This window comes from Xenopus tropicalis, chromosome 6 (genome assembly GCF_000004195.4).
Source record: "Xenopus tropicalis strain Nigerian chromosome 6, UCB_Xtro_10.0, whole genome shotgun sequence".
In the NCBI taxonomy this organism is placed as follows: domain Eukaryota; kingdom Metazoa; phylum Chordata; class Amphibia; order Anura; family Pipidae; genus Xenopus; species Xenopus tropicalis.
The window spans coordinates 75,749,571-75,768,996 of record NC_030682.2 but is presented as its reverse complement, the minus strand read 5'-3'; the positions used below and the strand labels follow the sequence as shown (position 1 = coordinate 75,768,996).

General features: G+C 38.7%; 1 protein-coding gene across 2 annotated transcripts in view; it reads right to left on the bottom strand.

Annotated features, from left to right (window-relative positions):
• Positions 1-318: 318 nt before the first annotated feature.
• Positions 319-19,426, bottom strand: part of epb41l4b (erythrocyte membrane protein band 4.1 like 4B) — a 179,845-nt gene continuing 160,737 nt past the window's right edge. Inside the window, exons 12-17 of one of the 2 annotated variants that reach the window (XM_031904419.1) lie at positions 13,131-13,240; positions 6,346-6,379; positions 4,844-4,867; positions 3,692-3,725; positions 2,867-2,934; positions 319-672 (exon numbers count right to left, since the gene is read on the bottom strand). In XM_031904419.1, coding sequence (XP_031760279.1) covers positions 525-672; positions 2,867-2,934; positions 3,692-3,725; positions 4,844-4,867; positions 6,346-6,379; positions 13,131-13,240 — 418 coding nt within the window. In that variant the 3' untranslated portion in view covers positions 319-524. The remainder of the gene's footprint in view (positions 673-2,866; positions 2,935-3,691; positions 3,726-4,843; positions 4,868-6,345; positions 6,380-13,130; positions 13,241-19,426) is intronic. The other variant, XM_018094865.2, reaches the window with a different exon arrangement.

Genomic DNA, 19,426 nt, shown 5'->3' with positions numbered 1-19,426 from the left:
TTGTTTAAAGGAAAAGTAACACTAAAATTTATTCTACCCTGCCCCAATAATTGCCCTATCCTGCAAACCACTTAGTATTTTGAATCCTTTATTAGAAAATACCTGATAAAACTTGGCTTCCGGTCAATTGAAATAAGGCGATATGGCGATGCAGGAGCAGCATCCACTATGCGACAATCAATTGATCAAGCCTAGCCTGACTCCATCCTATACAGAAAGAAGGCTAGGCTTGATCAATCGATCTTCGCATAGTGGATGCTGCTCCTTCCTTCTGTATCGCCTTATTTAAATTTTTTTCGATTTTTTACTTAAAAAATGTTAGTGTTACTTTTCCTTTAAGACCTAGATGTTAAAAAAAGTGAACATGTGATAGGCATTTATAAGACTGGAGACACTGTCAGGCAGTAAATTTTGCATTAAGAGGTGGTCTAAACAACAGTTATGTTCAGACTTGGACACACAGATGACTTTGTGGAATGCAATGGGTATCAAGACTGCCAAAGACACGTATTGCTTTGCAAATCTTAAAGAGTTGTCATGAGTTTATCTTGATATATCACAATTTCAGGGACTCCTAGGTTCTTCTGATTCTGCTCTTGGATGTACCGTGCATTGCTGACATCATCACTGGGGGAAGCTTTCCGAAACAACCTGTCATCATGAGAAAATGGCCTGCACCATTTGCAGTTTTTAGTTAGTGACATGAGACAAGTGGCACAAAACAAAAAAAAAATGGATAAACAGTTTCTAATGAGAAAATGAAATTAGCAAATGAAAGAAAATGATATGACCTATTATAATGGCCAGTGTTTTTAGGTCATGAAGCCTAAAATATGTTCCTGTATAATTTTAAAAGATACTGACCTGTGATTTACAAGTTTCTCATCTTTTAAATCTTAGCATATAGAACTGAAGAGGCAAATATTAGCAAACAGAGCTTAGCTTAGCTTTAACACTCTTTACTATGTCACAAGGACTTAAGTATTTACTATGTAACGAGGTGAACATTCCCCTTTAAATAGCAATGAAAACCAGTTAGAGCTGGAAAGTTGAAATCATACTAGGCATGTAATGCATGCAGTGACATGAAATTGTTTGGTAATGAAAATAGCTTCTCCAAACTGCGGGTATATAGGAAAATAGCAAACTGGGAACAGGTGAAGAATTAGTTAAGACTTGTAATGCTTAATATATTCTCATTTGTTTAACCTTGTCACAATTAATTACATGTTAAAGTGTAAAACAAACACTGAGACTGTGCACTACTTTGCAAGAGCAATCAGAGATTTGCCAGAGGGCAGAAGCAGAAGTTTGGTTAGTTTGCAGTTATACTTTGGTCTGCTAGAAATCAAATTATTGCATTTCACACGTGTTTCTGCAGGTTTTAACTGGGAAACCACTAAAATATAGAACATAGCTACATAACAATTCAATACATATTTATCATGAGAGACAGCAAGCAGCACAGTACTACCCCAGATTAGATTTGGCCCTGGGGCCAAATGATCGAATTATATTGGCAGCAATGGGGCAGTCGGTTCAGGGACCGCATCAACGAGCCAATGCGGTCCCCGATCCGACTGAATCTTTTATCCTGGCCGATCGATATCTTGCCAATTCAAGCCAGATATCCAAGGGACCGATTTCGGCAGCTACAATCGGCCCCTGTATGGGGACCTTTAATGTGTTATTCTAATACATATACCCTTTAAGCTATGGTACCTAAAATTATGCTATTCTAAGGGTGAAGAGCTACCAGTAGCAGCTACTTGTCGTGGCTACTAAAATAGACATTGCTGATCATTACTGATAATTGTCTCTATGTGTGTTTTAGCATAGGCAATTCTCAGTATTGTCTATGGCAGGGTATTTCCTGGAGTTTAATAGCTGTGAAAAAGTAGCTGCTACTAGTAACTCAGTGTGTCTTCACACTAATACCTGTACCCTTCATTTGAGGAAAACAGACATATCAAGTAAAAAAAATTTTGCCTCTCCTTGCACCCCTATGGCTATTTTTAATAGAAGAAATAAGTTATATAAGTTATAAGGATAAAAAGGAAAATGAAAAAAAAAACTAAGGCTCAAAAAATGTTGTAAAATAAATGGGATATTTATAAAGCTGTGTATTTCTTCTTATGTGGGATTTTATGCTGTATGTGTAATTCTTGAAATTGTTAATGAAATAGAACCAAGTAGTTTTTTGGGTTTTTTTTACACCACTTGCCTGCTGTAATTTTTAAATTTTTGCCATTATATTACATTACATCTACCTCCCCACCTAAAATATCTCATCCAGTGTTAACAAAAGTGTATAAATAATGACATAGGTCATCTTTCAAATTGCCTTATTTTTATGCAGCATATAATTATGCTACAACGTCTGATATTTGGACATGTGGTATATTTATTTGCCTAAAAAAAAATTAAATAAAAGAAGTTTTATAAATAGGTCCCCCAAAGAGTTCCCAGATACCAGCCTATAGTATGTGCTGTTAGATGCAGAAAATAGCTACTTCCTATTCCCACCCCCTCCCCACCCACACACACAAAAAAAGCATAAAGGGGATACATTTTCAATTTTTTTATTGACTTTTCATTGCCCTTTGATGTATATGCCTAGATAGATATACAGAAAATGCAAAAACAATGTTAGACACAGAGGCACAGATATAAAGATCAAAGATTGTTTAGGCCAGCTGATTGCAATTTCATAAGATACATTTGCAGAGAGTAACATTGGACATTGGTATCAACATATTAAGAAACCTAGTAGGTTACCATATTCTGAACTCATTTACAGAATTTGACTTGGAGCTAAACAACTGATTAAACACAAGTCAAGAAATAAGAAGAAAAAATGACCAACCTTATATTAGTAGACATATGAGGGTGCCAGTGTTGCTGATTTTGTTGTATACTTGGAAGGTATTGTTGCTAGAAAATCAAGACAATTAAATAATAAGATATTTATGAGACCTAAATATAGTGGAACAATTTTCACATGCATGAGACTATTTACTATCCAAATGCCCAGATAAATAGATGGATGCACAGTTACACAGGGTTAAAAAGAAAGACCAGAGTCCATCAAGTTCAACCCTTCTAAGTGAGCCTAGTACACACAAACCTATACAGACTTATCTATACACTCATATTGGGATGGGACTGGATAAAATATTTTTATTATTAACTTTCATGCCAGTGGCCAGAAACTTATTGATGCAGAATCATGACTCCACCCTTAGCCCAAAAAATTCAAGGGGTCCACAGAACAATTTGTTTGAGTTTGAGGGTTTTTTACTTTACATGCTGTCCCAAGCCCAAGATGTCTATCGTGGAAATTTAAGCAATGTCTGCTTGACACTGGCACTTTTTCACAGGCCCTGTAGTGTTTTTCTGACAGGAGCACTAGCCTGGGTAACACACCTAGCAATTTTAACCTTCACAGCGTTGTTAATATTGCTAGCATAGGTTGTAATCATTTAGACAGCTGGAATAAGAAGGCTAGTATGATAAAATAACATTACTAAAGTCATTTTTCTTATTGACAGCTTCCTTGAACTTAAGCTGTACAATTGCTACTACACTTCTTGTAAATTAACTACGTTTGACAAACACACACATAAAATTTAAATCATAATAAAATATTCCAGCTGCATAATGGTACACAAAATAACAATTCGCTATTTACCTGATAATTCTGTACATCCGAATTATTCTTAGCACTGTAAATCAGAACAGAAATAGAAGGCTTTACTTTTTTCATATTGTATTTGTCAAAATAATAAAAATAAGATGATCTATTTTTTTCTTAAAGGAGATGTCAACCCTAATTTTAATTTCACTTCTAATGGATAGGGCGCCTTACCCCCACTTAAACCACATAAGTGCCGCTCCCTCAATCTCCTCCTACAGCCTGCACAACCGCATTCTTTTCTGCTCTGTTTTGCGTGTCACCCGGCGGCCATTTTGCCGGGTGACATCATCGAGAGCGCACGCTTGACCTCTACAAGGATTTTTTTTTTCAATCTTCTGCTTTTCTAAACAAAGCTGTACAAAGCTTTTTCCTTAAAATGAAACTGTTAGGGCATTAAACAACAATATTATTAAACAGGAATGAAGTGTACATTTCTTAAGTATTTCAGAAAACACTGTTTAAGCTTGCAAGACTCACTTATAAAATACCTGCAAATCAGATTCAGCGGTGCAAAGGTTAAACTTTCCTGCCTGCAGTCAGAAGAACGTGTTCCAAGAGGGGGAGCAGAGAGCTCTTGTTTACAAAGGCAGAGTTAGTATAGCAACTGACTATGCGATCGGCTCATTGGAGGATTGACTGTGGGCGTGGTTAAAGAGTTCAATCGTCTGCTGTGTAGAGAAGAGATTCATCTCAAGTGAGCATGCTCATTAAACGGCTTGGAACTGGGCATGTGCACCACGCCAGGCAGACAAGGAGATTCTGAAGGGAGGGGGGAGAGGGAGTTATCCAGCTCTGCAGTGAGAGAAACTCCAAGGGATTGCTGCAGCTTCAGTGTTTGCTTCTGAGGGACAGGAGTGGCAGGTACTTTAAAAGTGCTGTGAGGCTTTTCTCTGCTAACATTTTTGGTTGGGGGGTTGACATGTCCTTTAAGGACTAAACTCAACAAGTGTTTTTCCATTACATTTTGTGGGTAGATTTAATCTGATCTTCCATGCAACAGCATGCTACACCATGCAACAGCACACGATTTTCCATAGGCTGTAATGTAGTCGGACCAGATAAAGTTGGATGGAGTGTATTCTTCCTGCGTCTACACATGACAGTCAATGCATTACTATGTGAAAAGAGGGGATTTTTAATATTCACCTGTAAATCCTTTTCTCGGGGGTCCTGTCACAACAACACAGGGACAAATGGGTTAATGCTTGCTCCCTGTAGGAGGCGGGATGGTTAACCAAGAACTGATTCCTCCTCCCTGATCCTCCTCAGTAGTTAGCTCTGTTATCTCTAAAAGCAGAACAGGCAAAGAGGCCAACACGCCCAGAGACCCCTTGTCACAAGGATCAAATGGGTGGAGGGGCCTTGAGGCCCTCTGTCAGGCGAACTCAGCAAAACTCATCTTTTTTAAATGATATGAACAAGATGAAGTTAAAAAAACAAGATGGTTTCTTTTTTCTTTCACAAGAGTGATTTGGTACAGTGTCACACATGTACAACCAGTTAAGTTTGCACTTTTCTCCCATGACTTCAATCTATGCCAGAAGCATTGTTGGCATTACTGCCCACCACCCAACTCATAAACAATGCAATTAACTGCTGGTGCAGTCTGCTCACATATTAGTCAGTTATGAGCTGCTAATACTGTTTAAGATATGAATGCCAGAATTCTGCTGTTCATGCAAGATCAGAACTTTCAGCATTATCACCAAAACCTAATGTGACAAACAATTATTTTATAGAAAATTCAAACCTACAGAATGCCCCATTTATTTTCTATATTTGGGCATCTGACCCACATAGTAGACTGCTAATTCATTTTAATTATCCACAAAAATAAATCCAGAGAAAAGACAAAAATACAACTGAATTATTTATAGACTATAGCAGAACTCTTTCATTTATCAGTTTTTTTCTTCTAATTTTTATTGAGCACTTTCTGCATTAAAAAAATGTATAACATTTTTTCTCTGTTTTACAGATAATGCATATAGTGCAATATGTAAATTTCTTGGTACAGTACCAAAGAAGCTCGTCTCAAACAGTTTAAACAACCACCGAGCTGATCTTTTAAGGCTAATAGCCATAAATCAAATACTACGGTTAGCTATGAGTTCACCGTTTGATAGTGGAATGACAGTCTTAATGCTAAACCAGGATCCATAGTAGACTAGTATAATCTGAGGACATATGACTCAAATCAAATCCATCTGAGGAGAGCTGTTTTCCGTGTAAGAGAGATTCCCAGAGAGAGGGATTTTTATTTGTTCTGATTTTTTTAGAACAGTTACACAGACCTGACAGTCTCTATCTAAGCAATCTGCTAGGAATTATCATAATATGTTTTTTTTCTGCCATTTCCCCTAAAGCCCTTGTGCTGCCACTCAAACTGAACACTCAAACTGAAAAATTGCCAACATATTTCATATTTTTCAATTTCTTATCATGAGTGTTGCTCTGGGAAATTCATTAAAGAGTTAAGGTAAATAGAGATGTTTATTTTTAATTCTTTATATCATGTTAATTTTCTATGAGATATGCATCTGGCAGCAAAAAATTAAAAATGCAAAGCCTTTCTACACTGCATTTGATGCTTTCACTGGAAGAGAATGAATTTGTTAACATGAAACAGAGCGGCCCATTTTACTTACCAGAACTGTGGTGCCTTCATAAGATTATTAGCTGCTAAAAAATAAAATAATATTAATTTTAACATGCAGCAAATATTAATAACATTTTTTTACATCTGAGTCTATGGCCCTTTTTAGTAAGATCTGGTCTTGATGTTTCAGGCTACAGCCTTGCATACTACAATATTCCTCAATATCCCTAAAACCAGTACTGTAAATACTGGGCTCTATGTAAAGTATATGGCGCTCAGCAGAACTGCAATATGTGAATGCAACTACAAGTTGCAACCAGAAGTGTATTGGAAAATAAGGAGCAAAGTTTCCTACAAGTCTAGTAAGCCCCAAAATCCAGATGTTTGCAGCACAACAGTAAGTACTGCCAAGTACTGCCTGCCGAGTGGCTGATATGGGTTACTAAAAATGGAGAAAACCTTGAACCTTTAATCAAAGATTAAGATAATGTCAAAGCAAGATAGCCAGTAATAAGAGTTTGTTAGGTAGTCAGGATATACAGTCAGGACAGTAAATGGGAACAAGTTTATAAACTTCTTGCATGACAACTTTATGTCACAGTTTGTTGAGGAGCCAACCAGGAACCATGCTATAATGGATCTAGTGATCTCTAATGACCCAGAACGTATAGCAAATGTGCAAGTGGTTGAACCCCTGGGTAATGTTATTTCATTTGATGTTTGGTGCAGTAAATAAATATACGCTGCAGTAACCAAGTCCCTGAATTTTAGAAAAACAAATTTTCTGCTAAAACCACAGAGCAGAAATGGTTGTCATTTAAAATGATATTAAATCATTACTGTTCTCAATTTATTCCATTAATAATACAATGTAGAAGTGTTAAGAATCACCCTATGTGACTTAATTGTGAGGTAAAGAAGTTAATAGGGAAAAAGGAAAGCTTTTAAGAAATATAAGTCAGAGGGAACAGCAGATGTGTTTAATGAATATAAACACTATAACAAGTATTGTAAAACAGCAGTTTGGAAGGCAAAGTTAGAAAATGAGGAGTGCATTGAAACAGAGGCCAAAACTAGCCCCAAAAAGTTTTTTTAAGTATATTAATTGTAAAAAAATACAGGTTGAGGGTATGGCCCATTGATTTATAGTAACAATATGGTAACAGCGGATATAGAAAAGGCAGATGTGCTTAACCAGTTCTTTTCTTCTGTGTATACAGTAGAGGAGCCAGAGTGCCAGGTCCCACCCAATAGGTGCACTGTTGCCTCAGCTCCAACTACACAGTGGTTGACACAGGATATGGTGCTTAAAGGTTTACACAAGATTAATGTGAACAAGGCACCTGGGCCAGATGGAATATACCCTCGGGTACTGAGAGAGCTAGAGTCAGTTTTACAGTGGCCTCTGTTTCTGATATTCTCAGGCTCGCTTTCATCTGGTATGGTACCTAGGGATTGTAAGAAGGCTAATGTCATTACTATATTTAAAAAGGGAGTAAGATCTCAGCCTGGCAAATATAGGCCTGTAAGTTTGACATCTGTGGTGGGCAAGTTAGTTGAAAGCTTGTTAAGGGATCACATACAAAATTACTTTATGTACTGGAGAATGCCATTATGAACAGTAATCAGCATGGCTTTATGAAGGACCATGTCAGACCAATTTAAGTTCTTTTTATGAAGAAGCTGGACAGTGGGGTGCAGTAGATGTGATCTATTTTGATTTTGTTTTTATGAGAAAAAAGAACATCCCCCCATCTGCTTATAATCCCCTCTAATGTACTTGTACAGAGTAATCATGTCCCCTCGCAAGCGCCTCTTTTCCAGAGAAAACAACCCCAACGTCGACAGTCTAACCTCATAGTTTAAATCTTCCATCCCCATAACCAGTTTAGTTGCACGTCTCTGCACTCTCTCCAGCTCATTAATATCCCTCTTAAGGACTGGAGCCCAAAACTGCACTGCATACTCAAGGTGAGGCCTTACCAGGGACGTATGAGTTCTTGATCAATCAGAATATCCAAGGCTATTGTGATACTAATATCTACAGTTAGTACTAGTGGTTGTATTTATAGTTTATGTATGTGAGTGTATAGATTGGTAGGTGTGGGTTGGGTGTGCTGGGTTTACTTGGATGGGTTGAACTTGATGGACACTGGTCTTTTTTCAACCCTATGTAACTATGTAACTATGTAACTATGTAACTATGTAACTATGTATAAAGAGGCAAAATTATGTTTTCATCCCTTGAGTCAATGCCCTTTTTTATTTGCTTTAGTAGCCACAGAATGACACTGCCTGGAATTAGACAACTTGTTATCAACAAAAACCCCTAGATCCTTCTCCATTAAGGAAACCCCCAACACACTACCATTCAGTAGATAGTTTGCGTTTATATTATTTCTACCAAAATGCATAAATTGCACTTCAACATTGAACCTCATTTTCCAGTTTGCTGCCCAGTTTTCCAATTTTGTCAAATCGCTCTGCAAAGCGGCAACATCCTGCATGGAACTTATAGTTTTGCATAATTTTGTGTCATCAGCAAAACTAGAAACAGTACTGTCTATGCCTACCTCCAGGTCATTAATAAACAAGTTAAAAAGCAAAGGACCAAGGACTGACCCCTGCGGTACTCCACTAACCACACTGGTCCAATTAGAAAATGTTCCATTTACCACCACTCTTTGTAATCTATCCTTCAGCCAGTTCTCTATCCAATTACAAATATTATGTTCTAGGCCAATATTCCTTAATTTGATCATTAACCTTCTGTGAGGTACTGTATCAAACGCTTTAGCAAAGTCCAAGTAGATGACATCAACTGCCATTCCAGCATCGAGGTTCCTACTCACCTCCTCATAAAAGGCAACTAAATTAGTCTGGCAAGATCTGTTATGCATAAAACCATACTGGCACAAACTAATAGTATTGTGAACTGCAATGTATTCAGGTACCCTATCCCTTATTACCCCTTCCACAAGTTTTCCTACTACTGATGTCAGACTAACAGGCCTATAGTTTTCAGGCTGAGAATGGGATCCCTTTTTAAATAACGGCACCACATTAGCAATCCGCCAATCTCTCGGCACCATGCCAGACCTCAACGAATCCTGAAAAATTAAGTGAAGAGGTTTGGCAATCACAGCGCTCACCTCATTTAATACCCTGGGATGAATCCCATCCGGTCCTGGACCTTTGTTTACCTTTACATGTTCAAGTCTCTTTTGAATTTCCTCCCGAGTGACCCATGCGTCAGTAGCTAAATTACTAGAACTGGGCATATTAAAAGGGAAGCCTTCATTAGCTGGCTCCTCAGATGTATAGACAGATGAAAAATAAGAGTTCAAAATTTCTGCTTTTTCCCCGTTCTCATCAACCAACTTACCCCCCGTGATAATAAGGTTCCCACCCCTTCTTGCTTCATTTGTTTACTATTCACATAATTAAAAAAAATGTTGGATTCTTTTTACTCCTAGCTGCAATATCCCTTTCCATCTCTATTTTAGCTTGCCTGATAGCTTTTTTGCATGCTTTATTTGCTTCTTTGTACCTGATGAAAGTTTCTGCTGTCCCAGCTAACTTAAATGCTTTAAAAGCACGTTTTTTCTTACCAACCTCGACACTAACACTTTTATTCAGCCATAAAGGTTTTGCTTTGCGATGCCTCTCCTTGCTTACAAGGGGAATATACTGTTGTGTATACCTGCAAAGCAATGTTTTAAAGATGTTCCATTTTCCTTCTGTGTCTAACCCCATGAAAAGCCTTTCCCAGTTGACACATTGCAGAGATGCCCTTATGCTGGCAAAGTCTGCACGTCTAAAATTGAGCGTTTTAGTTACTCCCTTATAGAGCTGTCTCTGCAGCATTATCTCAAAGGAGACCATGTTGTGATTACTGTTCCCCAAATGCTCACCCACACAAATGTTAGAGATGAGTTCATTATTATTAGATATTACCAGGTCCAAAATAGAGTCATTCCTAGTAGGTTCTTGAACCGCCTGAAATAAAAAGTTGTCATTTAACATATTTACAAACCTACTAGCTTTTTCTGACTTAGCCACCCCATTACTCCAGTCAATGTCCGGATAATTAAAGTCCCCCATAATAACAACTAGATCCAGTTTTGAAGTCTCCTCCATTTGCAACAATAGCTGGGCCTCATCCCCCTCATCTATACGGGGTGGTTTATAGCATACACCAATGACCATTTTCTTTGTGACCTTCAGGCCCTACTGAAATTTCTACCCAAAGAGATTCAACGTTTTCATTGGTAATGTCTATATTACATGGCTTTAAATCTGACTTTACATAAAGACAAACCCCTCCACCGTTTTTAATCTCTCTGTCCCTCCTAAAAAGTGTATAACAAATTAAATTCACAGCCCAGTCGCATTTATCATCCCACCAGGTCTCAGTGATACCAATTAAATCATCATTTTCAATACATGCAATAGCTTGCAGCTCCCCTAATTTACCCGACAAGCTTCGCGCATTAGCCAGCATGCAGCGGAGATTACTACTTCTCCCTCTGATGTTTACATTAGCTAACAGAGAGTTAGAGCCAAAGCAAATATTAGACTGTTTTCCTTGTAACAGAAGCTCCTTATCTGATAAACTATATGCCCCCCTCACTCCTCCCCCACAACCCTTTGCTAGTCCCCCTGCCCCGTCTACACTAACATTCCTATAGAACTCTAGCTCACCCCCCCCCTTGTCTAGTTTAAACACTCCTCCAACCTCTTAACCATTCTCTCCCCTAGCACAGCAGACCCCCTTCCATTGAGGTGCAATCCATCACGGCTGTATAGATTGTACCCCAAGGAAAAGTCAGCCCAGTGCTCTAGGAACCCAAACCCTTCCTTCCTACACCAAGACTTTAGCTACGCATGTAGCTCCCACTGTCTCCCTAAACTTGCACGTGGCAGCAGCAAAATTTCTGAAAAAATGACATTGGAGGACCTTTGCTTAATCTTAGAGCCTAGATCCCTGAACTCACTCTTTAAGGTCCCCCACCTACTGTTCATTTTGTCGTTCGTACCGATATGTACCAAGACAGCCGGGTCATGCCCAGCCCCTCCCAATAATGTGTCAACCCGATCAACCACATGCCGAACCCTGGCACCAGGAAGACAGCAAACTGTCCGGTTGAAGCGATCCGCTTGACAGATTACCCTGTCCACTTTCCTAATGATTGAATCCCCTATAACCACCATCTGTTTAGGCCTAGCTCTGCTCTCCTCCCCACCACTACTAGAGAAACTGGTCTCCCAGCTGTTAGAGAGATCAGCCTCATCTAGAACCGCCAGTCCAGAGTTCACACTCCCATCTTCTTCACACAATCTGGCAAATCTGTTGGGATGCGCAAACCCTGGAGCAGCCTCCCTTTTCCTTTTCCCCACACTAGATTTTCTAACGGTCACCCAGCTTACTGCACTATCATCCTTTCGTTGCTCCCCCCCCCCATACTATCTGACCCCGCTAGCTCTTGTTCAGTTAGCAATCTCTCAAGATTGTCGATTGAACGCAGTGTTGCAACTTGTTCCTCTAGTGCTCTAACGCAAGCCTCTAAAGTGGCAATTCGCTCCCATCCACAACAGAGGTGTGCACTTTGGAACTGTTGTTCCACAACTGCATACATGTGGCAGGCTGTGCACTGTGTCATACCTTCAATGTTGCTGCCACTCATTCTCCCAGTTACAGGAACAGTTAAACAGAAATAGGTGAAAAGACTTGGAAAAAATGCAAACTTAGTACCTTGTTTTAAACTCCCTTAGTTTGTAACTCCTGGTTTTATAACTCCACTTACAGAGCCCCCACTAACTCCTGAGTTTATAACTCCACTTACAGAGCCCCCACTAACTCCTGAGTTACAATTTCTTTTGAAAAAAAATTAAACCCAACAGTTAAAAAACACAATGATTTTGATAAAAGTTAATAAAGAATACTTATCCCTTTTTTGTTGAATTGAAAAGCAAGTTGATTCAACCAGCCACCAGCCTGTTAGTAGTACTATGAAGGCAGCCTCTATGTTTCAGCAGCCTACTGCCCACCTCAAATATTTGGGAGTGAAAATCCCAGCAGACATAGACAATTTATACACACTAAACATATCAGATGCCGTAGAGAAAATTTTACAAGACTTAAAAAATTGGGGAGGCCTATCTATAAGTTACACTGGCATACTCAATCTTTTCAAAATTATAACTTGACAGGGATTATATTACAAGATACAAGCCCTGCATATCTTGGTGAAAATGGGAAATTATGGAATTTAACAAAAAGCTCCTTTTGTTTCTCACAATTTTTCTCACAACAGAATGCTTTATATATGTCAGAGCCAACATAGCTTCTTTGTAATCAGCTTTGAAAGAGGAACTGAAATGCTTAAAAGCTTGTTGTGATCATCCTAGTTGGCCACTAAAAGGTATACCACTTTTGTTATGCTTCCTATCACGATTATAGCTTACGCTGCCTCCTTATTCCTCCTATATTTTACTATAAAATGCCTTTTATAAATTTTTATGCTTTGATTATGCGTGCAAATTTAAACGACTAACATAATTAAGACAAATATGCCATTCAATGAGTTCCCAACATTTGATAAACTTTGTCTCTGTTATTGTTATTCAATCTAAAAAATCATGGTATAAACAACTACTAATTTTAAGGGGTAGTTAAAAATAAAAAATAGCAAATTGTAAATAATCTTCACATTTATTACATGGATCTTTCAGTATATTACAGTCTTGTAATATACTGAATACCTGTATATTTTGTTAAAATGGCATTTGTGGTTAAGATGCTATTAAAATAATATTTTTGCTAGCAAATACCCTTGAATGTGGACTGCCTTCGTGACGGGTATCTCTTGCTTGGTCTCCTTTCAAACGTGCTAGTTCTTCGTAATCTTCCTGCATGAGTTGCCTGATATTCTGTTCGGCCACTAAAGATGCAAAGAAATATAATAACATCTTTTTAAAAAAAAATAATAGTAAGGAGAAATAAGAAGTAGTATGCATGTAAAGAACAGCTATGTTATGACTATGAAGATGTTCATTCATCCAGGTCATGTTATATCCAATATAAGTAAATCAACCCGACTTGCTGAGTAATCACTGAAGACGTTTCACTGCTCATCCAAGCAGGTTATTGGCATATGAACTCTTCCACATTGTAACTCTTCAGGGAGGTGACACCTGAAACCTCACAGAAACCCCACAGCATTCATACCTCCGAGTTTCATGTGTCACCTCTCTGAAGAGTTACAATGTGCCATTGTGATTGGAGTAGTGAATTGTCTTCAAGGATTACTCAGCAAGTCCAGTTGCTCTAGATTTACTTCAGGCATTCAGCAGAAGGTGGAATGAATGTTTATGTTAGATATGAAAGAGTTGAGTACAGAAGTGACAAACCTTACCTGTGGCAAAGCAGAAAGTGAAATAGAGGTTTAAGGGAAACAGATGACGGGATGATGAATATATTTTTTTTGTTGCCGTTATCCCATGAGACTATTCTGTTTCAAGGGCAGTTGTGTGAGCAAGCAAATTATTGATGTGTTTGTATGATTAGATGATCTATACAACAATTTTGTCTTTAACTAATTAGGCTGGCTGGCCACTTATTTAAAGAAGTAGGAAAGGTCAAACCATTGGGGGGTGTCAATATGTTAGGCACCCCCACTAATTGCATTCACTTGCCTGATACCCTAGGTGCTCCTGTTAGCAGATAACTGAACCGACCCAGGGCACATGTAGACAAACAATCCTCTTCTTTCTTACTGCAGACTCTGCATGCACAATGGAGTAAAAAGCGAATGTTGACAAAAAAAGTCTTTTTCACTATACTGCGCATGCATGGGCTTGGAGAGAAAGAAGAAAGATGATTACTCGACTGTATGCACCCTGGCCTGGTCCAGTTTTATGCAAATAGGAGCACCACCTGGGGTATCATGTAAGTGATTACAATCGTTGGGGGGTGCCTTACATTTAACTTTTCCTCTCCTTTAAATTGTAATTCATATAAATAAGTATATTTATTTATTTTTAGTATATATATTAACAAATAAATGTATTTATTGAAAACCCAACACTCTTATTTTATTGTTTTACTATATCCAGTTGGGAATGAGTTGATAGCTAAATGGTCCCTAGCAATGGAGGATTTTCTATCTGTACCACTTCTCAACTGATATTTTACTTATATGTTATTTTGCAATCAGGGGCGATTTTATGCCATGAGTAGCAATAAGGCAGCTCCTGCGGTACTACTCCCCTTCCAGCGCTTACTTTTCTAGCACCTGAGGGCGGCCACATTGCTAGTGCATAGAGTACAGTTGCACTCTCAGCACTTGAAGTGGCAAGTTTTCCATTTAAAGGAACAGTAACACCAAAAAATGAAAGTGTATAAAAGTAACTAAAATGTAATGTGCTGCTGCCCTGCACTGGTAAAAGTTGTGTGTTTACTTCAGAAAGTCTACCATAATTTATATAAATAAGCTGCTATGTAGCCATGGAGGCAGCCATTCAAAGGAGAAAAGGCACAGGCACATAGCAGATAACAGATAAAACACTATTGTACTCTACAGAGCTTATCTGTTATCTGCAATGTAACCTGTGCCTTTTCTCCTTTTTTCCAGCTTGAATGGCTGCCCCCGTGGCTACACAGCAGCTTATTTTATAAATTATAGTAGTGTTACTGTAGCAAACACACTAGTTTTACCAGTGCATTATATTTTTATTACTTTAAAGCTCTTTTATTTTTTGGAGTTACTGTTCCTTTAAATTCAGCTCTTAAAGTTACCAGGAGCAGCTTTTTTGAGGCGAGTTTCCCAAGCAATTTACTAAAAGGACTGTTATTAACTCACGGCGGTATTTTTTGTGCAGTATAATGGACGCACACGTGGTAATTTACACACGCAGTATTAACATGCAAAATTCTGCACGCAATCGGAATGTGTCATATACCACATGACTAACACCATTTTGTGCTGTTGCGCTGTGAGTGAAGCGATGGAGAGCGCGCAAGGTGCAGGTGCGCAACCCAAGGCGAAAAAAGCGATGTAAAGGAGGGATGATAGCGATGCTGAAGCCAGCAGTGGCAGGCTGAAAAGGGTGGCAAAACACCAAGGTAGGCTGGGGCCTAAAGAATCTCACAGGAGGCACAGGCACACTGAGCAACATCAGCAGAGGCCAAAAATCAAAAGCCTACAGGAACCAAGCAGGTTCTATGTCAGAACCCACACCACCAAAGCTGCAGAGGAAGGGACACTTGACCAACCCACATCTGCAAGTATTTCCAATTCTGCCCTGTCACACGGCTCCAGCAGTGACAATGACAGAGAGAGGCCTGGCTTCATCAGCAGCCCAGATGTGTCTGAGATGGAGGGCACTGATAAAGAATACCATCCAGAGGAAGTCAGTGGAGAGGAAAGTGAGGGGCTTTCCCCCCCCCCCCATCACCAAAAAGGTGCAGGAAAAAAAACAGGAGAGCAGGCTCCAAAACATCAAATTTTCAGAATTTGAAAATGAGGCTCTTGTGGAGAAAATTGTGCCGGTGTTTGACAGAATCATTGGCAAATATGCCGCCAAGGCACCAACAGCTCACAAAAACAGGGCATGGAAGGACATCACGGACCATGTCAACAGTGTTGGGGTGTGTCTGCGGAGTGTCCAACACAGCAAAAAGCGGTATTAGGACATAAAAAGGGTCCTGAAGAAAAGACTGGTGGAAGACTCCAGATACAGGTAAATATCTTACATTCATCTTTCTATTTAACACTTGCTCATCTGCTTTTCTCCTTAGTTTACTTTTCCTTTTGGCTTACTGTCTTTCCTTCCTTTTTGCTTTCTTTACTTGTATGTATTGTATGTATGGCATGCCTATTATTATATGCGCAACTTATGTCCTCAAAGCTGTGGAGTAGAACAACAAATTAGGACAGTAAATAAGGGGGTCATTTAATAAATATTTCCCAAAATAGTTAATGCCCTGTACTCTCCTTTTACAGAGTATAAGGGAGAGTTGTGGTAGTTAGCGAGGCCACTTAGCAGTAACTTGCAACATTTTAGTAGGGTTTGTGTCAGAGCATGCCTTAGTATTGTTACACTTGAAAGTAAAGGGAATTGATTGGGGCAAAAATGAGTAACAACAAGTGAATGCGTTGTTATGGCTTGCTTATTGTAGGCAACACAATAAAAGCATTCATATATTTTATTTAGGTCTGGAACTGGAGGTTGCCCTTCAAAAAAAGTGTTCTTCACGAGGTATGAGGAGCAGCTCCTACCTTTTATCCATGGAGAGAGAGTGAGTGGTGTGGCCGACGTCTTTTATTCTCTTGCAGAGAAGCTTAATATTAATGGAATACAATGTTTTCTAAAACAGAGTCATCCTTACCACCACCTGGCACAAGCAGACACAGACAATCGTCATCTGCTCCGATTCCAGATATTGTTGTTACCAAATTTTGTAGGACATGTGTTTTGTGTTAGGCTTGTGCAATGGCATAAGAGTGAATTGTGTCCGTGTATATTGCTGGTGTTTCAATTACAGAAGTGCAGTGCTTTGCTAATAGGATAGGTGTGTTATTGGACAAGTGTGTCTTGCTGGGTTAGGTGCAGTCAGTTCATCTTGTACTTTTGGACAGTCAATCTTTTCGACTTGACCTTTTTTGCTCATTTGGAATGAATCAATGTCCACAAATAGTTTTTTCAAAATGGGCAAAACCAGCACAGCTGATGTGCCCCCCCAAACAGTGGAACCTGAGAAAGATAGGTTCCACAGATCCCTAATTCGGCACCACAAATCTTTAATGAAGATGGACACTTTACATGTGGACTTTTGTGTGGTCACTAATGCCTACAATGAAAGTCAAGCACGACAAGCTGCGTGCGAGGCCGCTATGTTAAGCCTGCACGCAGGAGCATTTAAAAGTCCAACAAGAAAAAGTGGCATTGTTGAGAGTTAGTCAGCGTTAGTGGTGAGAGTTCAGCTACCACTCCTGCAGCTCCCACTGGACAGCTGTGTAAAAGGAAATAAATGTGCCACTAAAATTTTTTTTTTTGGTTAAATTGCCAAATGATGTATTAAGAAAGAATATTAATACACATTAGGCATATGTTCTTTGTAAATAGTTATTTGTCTTTTTGCTATTTGTGTTGGGGGTGGGGGAATCACCTGCTCAAATCAACATCAGCCTTAGTTGCCACTCACTACTGCTGTGACAAATGAAAGAAAGGAGCATTTCTTTTGTAAGTGGGAAACTAATTTCCCTGTAGATAAAAACATTTTTTTAGAGGAGTTGTTTGGTATTTCTTGTTTATGGGATTAAAGATTGTAGGTACTTACAGGAAAAGTAATTGGTAACGATTTGTGCCTGGACTTCATTCCCTCTGGCATCCACACCTCGGACAGGATGCCATGCTGGTAAGCAAGATTGTGCAGTACTGCACATGCAGCCACAATTTGTGAAACTTTACACGGACTGTACATGAGGCTGCCTCCTGACTTATTCAGGCAGTGGAAGTGGTTTTTAAAGACCCCCAATGTCCGCTCAATCACAGACCACGCTCTGACATGTGCTTCGTTAAAAGCACTTTTAAATAGAATAAGGGTTTGCACACAAAAAATACAAGTACAGTGGTAGTATTAAAAAATATAGTCCTTTATATAGTATACAAAAAATTTAATAGCAGTCAATTTTAATTGCAAAGTTACAAAAAGTACATAGATTAATAAGATAACACATACCACAAACTGTGCATAGGCAAAAGACACACACAAGTTAGCGGATACACTTGCCAAAGATGAAAATTACCCCAACGTTTCGGCAAAGAGCCTTTCTCAAGGGGAATCCTGATGCAAAAGCTCATGTGGAAAATATAAATACCCTCCCTCATTAAACGCCAATTTTTTCTCATAGCAAACACCTGGCTAACTTCCGGGTACATGACGTCACGTATGCCAACATCACTTGCAGTAACATTGTCTTTCAGCGCTTTACAGAACAAACCGGCAAACAGAAGCAAATCACGCAAATGCATCAGTAAAGCCAATTTTACTTACAAAATTGAGTCTCTACAAACTAAATACTTTGAATGCTATATGGCATTTGAAAGACAGTGCAGAAAATAAGCTCCTGCTAACTTTTCATCCTTGCAAACCATTCAGAGCACTTGCAGTAACATTGTCTTTCAACAGAAGCAAATCACGCAAATGCATCAGTAAAGCCACAGGGTAACGCGGCTTTTTTGCGTAATTTAGCGCGTACATATAGGAGTGTGACTTAACGCACGCATACACAGGTGTATTTTCTGACGCATGCATATATAGTTTAATACATGCACATAAACGTGCGAGTTTGCGCATGCGCATATATGCGTATTGTTTCACGCGCATATCTGTGGCAAGATATATGTGGGTGAAACTACTAGGACTTTGACAACAAAAATTGGTGAGCAGTGATGTGAGACTAGGTAAAAGTACATCTCCCATCACCAGACACTTTATGCAGGAGTGAGCCAATTACAGTTTATGGAATTGAAAGAGTGATGACCCCTAAACCGGGTGGTTATAGGGAGTTACTTCTAAAACAACGTGAGTTAAAATGGATCTACAAGTTGAATGCTCTCTCTCCAAATGGCCTAAATGAGGATAAAGAACTATCACTATTTTTCTAAACAACCTCTGTCTTATTTTATGATCTCTATTATCTCAGCTGTGTATATGAGAGTTCAATACAATTCTGATGTTTTAATTTTTTATTTAATTTTACAGATGGCACATCCTTTCTAAATGGATTGGGGCATACTATGCTGCTGAAATGAATCTTATGCACCTTGCACTGGCACTTGCACTTTATAGTTATACTTTGATTAATATTTATGGTCCCTATGTCTTTTTAGATTGACCATGCTTACGATATGATATGCACTGTCTCTTTAAGTGTACAAATTTTGATCACTTCACTGATTAATGAATTCTTGTGAGAGAAAGATTTAAATAGCATATGCACTTTGAATGATATGGTATATATATTGATAGTTTATCTATCAAGTTACAATTATTTATTAATTGTATATGTTATATCTAATTCTCAAAAAATGCACTTTCACTCTTTCTCTAAAGATTTTAC